At 43.6% G+C, this 11,742-nt stretch overlaps 1 protein-coding gene across 2 annotated transcripts in view; it reads left to right on the top strand.

Moving 5' to 3' along the window:
• Positions 1-672: 672 nt before the first annotated feature.
• LOC146367396 (uncharacterized) overlaps positions 673-11,742 on the top strand; it is an 18,507-nt gene continuing 7,437 nt past the window's right edge. The window contains exons 1-2 of one of the 2 annotated variants that reach the window (XM_084913062.1): positions 673-1,165; positions 1,762-2,091. In XM_084913062.1, the coding sequence (XP_084769188.1) occupies positions 1,965-2,091 (127 nt within the window). In that variant the 5' untranslated portion in view covers positions 673-1,165; positions 1,762-1,964. Of the gene's footprint in view, positions 1,166-1,299; positions 2,092-11,742 lie in introns of those variants that run through there. The other variant, XM_084913063.1, reaches the window with a different exon arrangement.

The following is an 11,742-nucleotide window of genomic DNA, read 5'->3' as shown; positions in this document are numbered from 1 at the left end:
CTCGGCGGGCCTCAGTGTTTGCCCTGCAGGGAGTGCCTCTGCTTGAGGGCCTTTTCGTGTGAATGTGGGTGGGTGGGTGGAGTGGGGTAACAGAGAAGAATGGGATAAACCCTATAGGATGGAGAAGGAGTGGGAAAGGTGCTTGGTTTGGATTGCAGTGATCAGGGGTCTGGGGACTGTCACACTCAGTCCTTTTGCCCATCCTTCAAATAACAAGCCCAGGCCAGGGTAGGACATTTAACATCTGAGGGCATGAGTGAGTGTGTGTACATAATGATGTCCCGTGGGTGCATGTGTGCATGGAAAGATGACAGAAGACTACAGAGGCACAAAGGGTCAGGGAAAGGACCCAACAAGGGATGCAGAAATAGTGCAGGGCCAACGTCTTTCGGGCCGACTGTCATTTGGGGTCCCAAATTGATCACAACTCACCTATGCATGTCTCAGTGTGCGCATTCACGTGGGATATACTGAAACTCTCGACATTTATCAGTCCCTGTGTGTAAACAATGAAGGCCAAGAATCTTCCATCCCATATGACAGTCTCCCCCACTCTCCCTCCCTCCCTCCCTGCTCCCAGCGCAGGAACAAAAAGACATCTGAGCCATGCAGATGAGGAACAAAACTCAGAGCACTTTGTGCAGCCGCCACTGCGCTCCAGTTTCACAAAGTCTCTGACAGGGGGAGCGGCGCGCTGTTTTTACGCATAGCCTCCAGTCCAGCAGCCTATTGTAGACATTGTAAAGTAGCCGCGTAGTACATTTGTGGAGAGGACACAGCTCTGATAAATGGATACCTGAGTCCAGAGTAGAAGAGCTTTTACCAAGAGAAAAAACAAGATATGCGCTTTTTGGAGACGCTGCGTAAAGGCGTGACGCATGGACTTTTTTCTTTTTATTTTGAAGTCAGATATTTTGACCGACAGAGGAGAGGTTTTATCCGTTTGAACTTCAAATTTCAAATCAAATCAAATCAATCAAGCCAACAGATCCACAAAAAGAAGACAAAAGGGCTTTCCATGTGATTTTTTTTTTAACCAAACCGTGACCGCACAGTCTATTCTCGGACGTTTTGTCGTAAAAGAGACGCAAATCGTGCTTTGAAAACGTATATAGTCATTAACCATAAGAGCTGTTTGGAGACAAGACCGAACAGGTTACTAGAGGTAAGAAGCGGAGAGTCATGCCTGGAAAAACTGGCTTCTTTTCATTAAACGCTGGTTTGACGTGTCAGCGGAGACGTAGTACAAGAAGCAGATTGAGGGCAAACATTTCTTGCACTTCTGTTTGACCGACTCTCCTCGCTTTCTCTTTCTCCGCGTTGAATTGTTTGTGTCACCGCAAACAAACTCCCCGCTAATTAGATTTTATATAGGCAGTAACCTGCCAACACCAGTTAGCTGTAGAGTTTTATTTTCTTCGTCCTGGGTAGATGTAACCGCCTGCAAAATGTCTTTCTTGACAAGTCATTCGGTCTCGTATTTCAGACCAGAATATCGTTTCCTTTAGACAGCTTCAGATTTCTTTGAGAGGGCTTGTAGAAACAAATATCTTGAAGTTTAAAAAAGGTTGTTTTTTTCATCACAAATAATACAGAGTAACAAAATAATGGTAACAAAAAGATGGGAAACTGCCCCATCCTTTGGTTATATTTAATTCCATAGTTCAATCAGACTTGAGAGCCATATAAAACACAATGAACTAACTTAACTCACTGGTTATTACTGTGTATTTACCATCCACTGTCTCTGTTCTTGTTCAGGGTGCTGAGACTCTACAAGAAGCCGTGACAGGACTCCGGCCATAGAAAAAAAAAGCATTTTTGGCCCCACATAAAGGAGGAGGAGGAGGCGCTTCTTGCCTTGAAGCTGAGACGTTTTTAGATGGATTCTTTATGTCTGCTTCAGCACCGGAGCAGACGGTCTGCTCTGAACATTTGCAAGCCGTGACAGCACGTTACAAAACATGACGCATCGTAGCGTATGGATTGCCAAAAACATGAGCTGCTGCACCCAGGGCGGAAGAAGGAGAAGAAGAAGAAGCGGCTTCCCTGTACTCTGCGGTGCGGAGCAGGACGCGCGCAGGACAGCTGGTAAGGCGCCATTCAGGGTCCGTGCAAAGTTGCTCGAGAAGTGATTTAAGACTTTGTCACAGCGGTTTAGAGTGATGGTGCTAATATCTTTATGCTTGCTGTAAAAGCAGACCGGGGCCTCTTGTCTTCGTGTTTGCTGTGACAACACTGAAATGATCGTTTGATGTTTGATTTGCTTTCACTTCAGCCGCTCTCAAACCTCCCCGCACGCACCTGCCAGCTGCTTTGGACTCCTCTGACTCTTAGGATCACTGTGACCTGGATTCAGAGCTGGGCTTCATTCACTGTTTATTGGGAGGGCATTAATGAAACGCAGTCTCGTAGGAGGGTAGTGGATGTGTTTGTTCCTGTGGTGCTTATAAAGTTAAGTTATATGAGTTATAGTCAGAAGTGTTTACAAGGTGCCAGAAGGGGAAGGGGGGCCTCGGAACTGCGGAAAAATATAAATCAAAGGTACTGTGGTTTTATAGGTGTGTGTGTATTCTCAAAGAGAGGACAGTGGCAGTCAGAAGTCCTCCAGTGTGATCCCTTCTGTGGTGGGCTGCAAATCTAAATATCAAAGTGCCGATTACACACATACAGAGAGAGAAACAGAGAGAGAGAGAGAGAGAGACATACAGCTGCGTGTGTTCTCCTCCTTTCCAGAGGCTTTGAGGGGATCATGGCCAGATGAAGTCTTTAAGCTTCAGGTGTTGTGACATTCAGGGTATTTTGTGTTGATCACTCTGGCTTTACCGCTGTGTTGCTGTTTCGGGATCTATTTCAACTTTAATCTGTATTCTTCTCGTTCCTTGCATTCAGACTTTCAGCATCCGGTGATTTCCCTCCTGAAATGTCAAGATTTGTCTGCTCAAAAACGTGATTATGGCTAACTGACTCACACATTTGTACATGAACTTTCATGCTTACACTCTGACTCAATGACCCTGTGACTCACACAGTCATATACATACAATGTCTCTCTCACACACACTCACACACGCTGATGAGGCCCATTTGGAGGGAGGCAGGCCTCTGATGTTCAGAGCCACTGAGAGAGTCAGCAGTGTTTTCTCGATTTTTCTCATCTCAGCACTCGATGAATCTCTGTGTGTCCAGGCGCTTTGGCATCACCTGAGACATGTCGCACGTCCCCAGCAGGCGTCGCCTGCTGAATTTCTGTAAAGCCTGTGAAAACTTGTCATGCCATTGAAGCGGCCTTGTTTTTACTTTACTCTGGATTGTTTTAAAATCTCCAGTTTGTTCTCAGGAGGAACCTGAGGGTATGGCCTCGGCTTCAGGCATCTCACACTCGCCCGTCACGCTGCCACAGCTTTCACTTCCTCCAGTCAAAGGTCACGGGGGTCAGTAGCCCCGCTGAGGGTCAGGTACAGCCGGCCGGCATGCTCTCTTTTCCAGCAGCCTGCTGATGTGTGGTCTGGCTTGTTTTAACTGGCATGTGGCTTAGCAAGAGTTAGCGAGCCGTTTGTTGGTGTTACGGTGTTAACTCTTTCTTAATCTGACGCCAGCCGGGGTCGCAGAGGAGCCACTTAAACACTTATAATCAAAACTAAAACACGAGTTAATTTAAATAAAAGCATCCTCGTTGATAGACTTGGATCCGCTGTGACACTATTTGTCTTCCCCTCTGGTTTTATTACTCACTAAGCCTTCATCCGCAGGGCCTGATACCTCAGTTATTACGCGGTGTGTTTAATTTAATATTCTGGGACATATTGAGGATAAAAACACTCATCTCTTTTTTTTTTTCTTTAAAGCAAGATTGCATCTCTCAGATTTGCCAAAAAAAACATAACCTCTGCTTCTGCTGACAATCAAGGGGAATGAAGTGAGGAAAACAGCAGAAGGTAGGGGGAACATTCAGTCACTTCTGGAGGTTTAAAAAAAAAAACAAAAAGTCCCACAAAGTTTGGAGCAGAGTTGTTTTAGGGGGGGACTTTAAACAAAGTAACCATAAATCTTATAAACTGATCATATTGACATTTTTTAACATCACACATCTGTCTCACCAGGCAAAACCTGTTAACTTTAAAGCAAGCTTTAAAGCAGATGAGAACTCGACAATTCAGTCCAAATTAATAATATTTATTAAATATTGATCATCAGAACAGCATCCATCAGAGCACAGAGGTTATTCTGAACATCCTGCTTCTCATAGGTTCATTTTGTTTGAAAATAAATCTTTCATTACAGCATGTGTGCTTTAAATCGAGCTGCTCAGATTAGAACGACTGATAGAAAACTGAACTCTTGTTTAACCTTCAGAATGGCATCATGAGGATGACGTAACACTGTTTGTTATCAAATTAATGATCGATTTGGTGAAAATTAACAGAATGATAATATTAATAATTAATCAGTAAAGTTTACTCACCAAGCCACTGACCTATCAGATGATCAGAATTTTTTGTATGCCTTCAAGTCGAAGGTTAAAAAGTGTCTCCAAATAAGAACTCACGTTGTACGTCTGTCGTGGGAATTTAAAAAGAAACTTGATCGCAAAGTAATTAAACTGTGACCAAATACCTTTTATGCCTAATCGTCTGATAATGTGTGGCTGTATATTTCCGGGATTAGTCATATTGACAACACGAGAGATTAAAAAGCAGATAAAGCCTGATTTCCATCACAAACAGTGAAACCTACTCATTGTTCACTGAGCACATTAATCTGACTGACTTCAGATTAAAGCATATGATTCATTTCACAGCAATACTGATGCAGTGCAACATTCAAGCAATACACCAGACCACAATCTTTTCAGATTAATGGACACCCGTCAGTAAAAGATGGATGCGTGCTCTGCGCAGGGAGGCTTGTCTTCGTCTGCGCCTCTGCTTCGGTGTGTGTAACGTTACTCTGGCTGTTTTGTCCCAGCACTAATGGAGAGAGCGCAGGGAGGGAGATTGATTATGCAACGTGAGGTGCCACAGGGCAACTTCAATCTGGAAGTGCTTAGAGTACGCAGTGAACCACAGTGATTCCTTCAGGGCAAATTGAAGGCGGCATGATCTGACATAAAGGAATTTCAATTTGTTAGATGTATTCCTTCAGACAAATGCTTCCCATGCTACTTCTGTTTTCTATGTCCCTGCTTTTGTAGCGCTGGACAATCTCGTGTAACTATACAGGGGGAATTACTCCTTTCTGTGATCTTGGATTGTTTTCTTGTTGTCGAGCACTTTGGCTTTTTTTTTTAAGTTCAAACATTTTAAATTATTTAGAACAAAGCAAAAGTTAATACGTTTGGAGCCGCTGATGAAACATAAAGCTTAACCTTTGTGCTTATCGTAAAATCTTCCTCTTAAAACAACTTTTTCTCCGAATACTGAAGAATGTTAACTAGTCCAGCGCCATGTTTGTGTCTCTGAGAGCGCTTTTTGATACAATAAGCTGTATTCTTCTGAAATTAGCAGGTCAGATTCATTAATCATAGCGTCTGAGGGCCGCTTTGAACTATCAGGCCAGGTCATTAGAGCCAGCCTGTCTGGGGTGGGAGAGGGTGACACGGAAACACTTTGGAGAGCGCTGGTTCAACCAGACCCAAGTCACACTAATAATGACCTGCGTGTGTGTGTGTGCGCGCACATGCGTGTGTATGTGTGTGAGGGAGAGAGAGAGAGAGAGAAAGAGAGGGAGTGTGTGTCACTTATAACCACTTTTCTGAGAGCTATTCTCAGGCACAGTGTGGGCTTAATTTGAAGAAATAACAACATGAGATTGGAACAAGAAAAGGTTGCAAGGGTGCAGGAGGGGGGGGATTGTGGGAGAAGAAATTTCAGTGTGGGTGTGTGCATGTGTGTGTGATTTGCACTGCCAGTTTTCCTGGAAATATAAGCTTTACAGTGTTTTGGCAGGGGGGGAAGGAGTTTATGACAAATGCATGTGTGCGTGTGCATGTGTGTTTTCTATCTATTCCTGTCCATCCCTCTCTGTTCTCCCCCGCTGTCCTTTCTGCGGCCTTTTAAGCGCTGCCGTCCTCACAAACACCGGGAAGTGAAATCCTATCCTCCGATCATCGCTCCAGCATAGCTAAAATGTGTTCCCATTTAAGGTGAGGCTCAACCAACGGCTCTCTGTGTGGCTTCCTTTTAAAACCAACTTAATCAGGCAGGAATTTGGGTTATTAGGGTCAGGGACACTGGGAAGCAGCTTTAGTGAGAAGCAAAGTGAAGGGAAGCGAGACGGTGAGGACACAGATGTGTCGCATCAGCTGTTGCCGTCTTTAACTCATGGGAAAGCAGGCGGTGCACAGAGAAAGGTGGTGTCCCGTCTAATTTACCTGATCGGTCACGAGACGCTTACAGGTCTGATGCATTGTGGGTTTCTGTGTGGATAATTAGCGATAACTACACTATAGCTAAACTTTCCAGTGACCCTGCACACTTAATCTTGTCTAGAGGCGGTGGTACTAAATTCCAGCTGATGTGGAAAAATCTAGAAGGTTTATATGCTCATTATACCGGAAACCTACTGAAAGCTGGTGTTTTTCTAGCTCTCCTGCTAATTTTAGCAAGGTATTCGCCACTTTAACATCTAAAATTTAGCAACAGATACAAGCAGTGTCAAACACAAGCTATCAGAAAAAATCACATAGATTTTGAATTACTCTATTATTGATTATTTTGGGCTGATTGGGAAACCAGTTGTGTGAACGACAAAGCAGTTGCCCCGATATTCAACAGATTTGGAGAAACATTAGCATTGATTCAGTTGTGTTTGTGTCCTGCAAAGTTAGCAACTAGAGGGTGAATTCATTGAAACAGTTTCTTCTAAAGTAGCAGACATTTCCTTCAAATGATGAGAACAAAACTGAACTAAAGTAAGAGTGAATGCTGGACATGTTCCCGCCACTTGCAAAAGCTTTATTGAGCGCGGTTAGCTTAACAAAGCTAAAATAACCTCTCTGTTGCTTAGCTGAACTATCGAACCTTCAGATCATTTTCTGAAGGTTTGTCACTGCGAATGAACCCTTTACACATCACATGCTGACGTCTGATCCCTTTTCACTACAAAAATATTGAGTAGTGTAGGATGTGACAACATTCGCCATAATTCATAGACATGTGCAGCAGCAGATGATAATGGATCAAAACCTCATATCTCAGAGCCTTTTTGCAGCACATACAGATATCTGCAAACACTGATGATACATAATAAAATTATTGGGGTTTTTTTTGTTGTTGTTTTTTTGTTAAACCAAATCTTTCTACTTTTTCCTAACACATCAGTAGGCATTACTGTACTTCTGGCTCTTGGAGGCTTTAAACCAGTTTAAAAAATAAATGTGCTTTTTTCCCCTCATAATGAAATGTAACTGACAGATTTATGCAAACATACAATCAACAGAAACATCAAACGTCCATTGTATGACGAATTTCTCAAAGAAGGTGTAATTAGTAAGGTCTATATAAGGCATGCAAGACATGTAAGAACAAATGGAAGAGCCTGATTTGCATTTCTGAAATTTCACACCGCTGCAATGTGGTCACTTTACATTTTTACTTGCTTAGTCATACAATACGTCTGATAATTTCCTCTCCGTTGGCTCTGTTACAGCCTCAGCTTTCTGCTTCATTGAGAACATGTTTCCATTCGTGGAGTCAGGTGGCTTTGGCCATTCAAACGACGACAGCGTTCTCTCTCTCTCTCTCTAACTCAGTTGCAATAAAGCCATCAGGGCTGCCGCTCAAAGTGAGCGCGCTGGTCGTGGATGACACTTTTATGACCCGCAGAAAAATGCATTTTACCGTGCTTGTTGTGACCCAATGATCCCAGCACTTTGACAGTCTGCCATAACTCTTTCTGGCAACCTGACCCTAAATGTGTGAGGGCGTTAATCTAGAACTGTTCCACTTCAAACACATTGCTCCCCATGAAAAGTGCTTCATCCCAGTTATCCCACCAAGAAACCATTAAACACTTTTTTTTCCTCTGGAGTTTCCTCACTTTAGAGAAAGCTGCAGGGTCAGTGAAGTAAATCACTTATCACTCAGGTTTACTATTAGGCAGCCAATAAGTTTAACTCCAATAGGTACATCTAATGAGGTCCAGGTTGTGGTGTTTAACTGCTCGAGTAAAGCATTTTCTTTTCTGTTCTTTACTTTTCAATCCAGATTAAAGCTCATTCTAGCAGTATCTCTTAAGTTCATGTGGCAAATATGTAAGCAAACAGCTGCCTGTTTACACATAATGTGATAAGACTTCTGCCCACGTGATGAATGTAGGAAGCAGGCCTATCAACTATCAAAGAAAATTACTGGTGGACTGAAATTAGAAACTGTCTATAGCAGCTGACTGGTCGCTGGGGCTGCAGAAATCATACATACACCAAAGGCTACTCTTTTCAAGTATATCAAATCATTTCATTAAATAACAATAGACTCTAAACCGTCCATTTTCTTCTGTTTGTCCAGCTCAGGGTTGCAGAGAGCTGGAACCTTTGTAATGCAGAGTACACCCTGGTACAGGTTGCCTGTCTGCTGAAGGGCTACCACAGAGAGACAAACATTCACACTCGCAGTCACACATGCAGCCAATTTAGAATCATAAATTAACCCAAAATGTGCTGGAGGAAGCAGGCACATGGAGAACATACAAACTCCAACCTGCAGATTCAAACCCAGGATCTTCTAGCTGTGAAGTGACGGTGCTAAACCACTGTGCCACCCATATCTGAAAGCTGTTACCTGTGTGAAAGACTGTCAGACACCTACGGGCTCAGATGTTGTCGCTCAGTTATAAAGATGCAGACAGGTGGTGAGGTCATACGGATTCACTCCTCACCATCCTCTTCCAGGCACTGCGGTGTCCACACCTCTGATTATCCCGGCCTCCTCTGTGTGGCCTCAAGTATGTGTGCGTGTGTGGGAACTGTGAAAAATTAACAAAAATAGTTCGTGTTTCTGTGGCAGGGAAAGGATTACAAGAAAAGACCAACAGGCGGAGAGACTGTACGTGCACACATGTGTGTGTTTCGGGGGGACCTATCTGAACCGAGGCATGGGACCTGCTATCTGTTTCTCATTTTAGCGCCATTCTGTGGTTTTCCAGCAGTGACAGGCCAAGGAGTGGAAACTGGCACTAACGAGCAATTACATCCTGCCTGCCTGCCAGGGATTATGGGATTACAGGCTGACCGGGCTTCAGTCTGCGCTCCCTTTCTGCACTCTCATTTTGTCATTCCCTTGCCTTCCTTGTGTTTGCGCTTATCTTTGCTTTCAGACCTCTCCCATTCAGTGGTTCAATTATCTTTTTCTCATTTTTCTTTCCCCTGGAAAGTAACCCATTGTCTATTTTTAATTCTCCTTACTCGTTTGTTCATTATTATCTCATTCTCCTTATCGCTCCTCCTCCTCTTCCTCCTCCTCCTAGCCTTTTCTCCTTTTGACTTCATGGCCCCCTCACATAGTTTAAACATGCTGTCGTTAACCGCTGAAGAGTGAAATTGGTTTAGTCGTAAAGGGGAAGAAAGGACACTTATCAAGAGCAAAATACATTTAATGTGCGTGAACTTTTAATAAGAAGGGTGAAAATGAGAAACAAAGGGTAGAGGGTGAGAGTCAGGAGAATGGCACGTTAATGTCTGAGTTTAAGCCGTAGCCCCAAATTACAAATTTGTCCCAGAAGACACAAGTTTTTACTGTTTAACGCCCTGGAGTGTTTTGTTTTGTACAGATTAATGAAAAAAAAACTGAAAATCCTGTCAACAACATGTTACAAGCAAGATTAAAGTAAAGTTCACGCTGGTTAGATGCATATATCTGTGGAGCTTTGGGGCACAAGCTGATATTATGCTACCTTTTGGAGGGGACCTCCCCAGATTTCTTGGTGTCTGGTAGTGATCAGGCGGCTCTCCTGGTGTTCAGCCTCTTTCTCCTCTTACAGGTGTCTTTTATTGAGCCAGCGGTGATTTACTGTACTCTTGTTTTTCTCCTCGCTCCTGCAATCAGGCACCGTGGTAGTGACAGGTTAAAGCTGGAGGTCAGAACATTTTACCGGCGTTCACACAGCAGAAAAGAGAGCGACTCTAATAGGAAGTTATTATCTGCGTTTGGGTTTTGTGGGGAGACTAAACGCCAGAGAGCTTGGAGCTTTTTTCTTTCTTCACAATAGTGAGAGGTTTATGGAGGCTCTGTGAGTAACGCTCAGGTCTGTAATAGTATACAGTGAACCCACAGATCACTGATCAGAAAAACATCTTGGTGAGTAATAGACGGGATATCAATGTAATATTTATACGGCCTTACAAATGTACGGAATAGCTGCAGAAAAAGTTCAGGGAAAAAAGAGTGTTTGAGACAAATGTGTGACAGATGTGTGAGGTATGTCACTAATGAGGCTGATTATGACTCAGCAAGTAGAAAAGCAGATTCTGCACAATATGTTTAAATGAGGATGAAGGGGGCCTAAATGATTCTTTGGGTTTATTATCTTATAATATATATTATATTAACTTTTATCTTTCAGACAGAAAAGTGAAATCTAAAGAGAGACATTTTACTGACTAAGCTTATACAGTTGCTTTTTTAAAAAACAAATTGTAGATGCTGTGTTCCCCTAAATGAATCCCATGTTGCACTCTTATATAGTTGAAAAGCATGTTTCTGTGTTGCATCACTTTTGTGGTTTGTATGTTTTGATGCTCATAAGATGAAGGCCCAAATTATTCCCTGCTTCAGTTCAGCATGCATTCTGTCCAGTTAACTGATGTTAGTTTTACATTGGGGTCCTCTTTTCTAGAAGCTGGTGTCTTTTCTTATATCTTAAATAAATATTCCCTGAACACAGTCCGCATCCACCCTGTGCAAGCACTTGAACACCATTTGGAGTAGCTATGCACTCCAGTCCTGTAAGCTCCGCGAGTATTAACTGGCTCTGTCTTCGTGGGTTGCTCTCGCTTCTGGAGAGGTTGCCCACTTAACTAACTGTGAACAACAACCGCACCGCCGAGGAGCAACAACGTAAATGGAAGGTGACAAGAACTCTTTGCTGCAGACATGCAGGCTGATGGACAAACCAAAGCCTTTAATCAGCCAAACAAGGAAGAAACATATGCTTAGCTGTCTAAACACACACACACATATACTGTATATATCAGCAAGCTTGTGTCAGTCTGCAGCTCTTCAGGACCTTCAGTGGTGTGCTCTTTCTTATTTCCCCCTCTCTCCACCCCTCAACTCCTCCACCCATCTCTGAAAAGCCTGGAGGCGTCAGGCTGTAAACAGCTCCACAGAGCCGGCGTGAAATGAACCAGCAGACAGGCCCATGTAGACTCCCAGCTCATTGATCTAAAAAGGGCTAAATACTCCCAGCTGTGGCATTAGGGGTTGAGAATGGCACCTCTCCAGAGACTCGGTGAGGATCTGCAGCCCCGTGTCCCACTTCACACTGCTGTTAGTTTCTAAATCAGCTCAGAGACAGTCGGAGATACAGAGCCCAGGAGTTGGAACGCTTTGGCTTCATGTCGCAGCGGCGGCGTCTGTTTTTCTGGCTGAGTTACGATCAGTTTGTCTCTCAATGTCCTCTTGTTCCCTCGCCCAACCCTCAGTGTGTGTAACCTCACTTTGCCTGGACTGGATCACCACAGCTGGAACAAGCAGGATTGCATAAATGCACCAACAGGTCTTATCAGGACCTGTGATCCATAAC

This window comes from Perissodus microlepis, chromosome 18 (assembly GCF_051167445.1).
Source record: "Perissodus microlepis isolate ML-2025 ecotype Zambia chromosome 18, ASM5116744v1, whole genome shotgun sequence".
Lineage (NCBI taxonomy): Eukaryota > Metazoa > Chordata > Actinopteri > Cichliformes > Cichlidae > Perissodus > Perissodus microlepis.
This window is presented reverse-complemented; position numbering and strand designations above follow the sequence as displayed.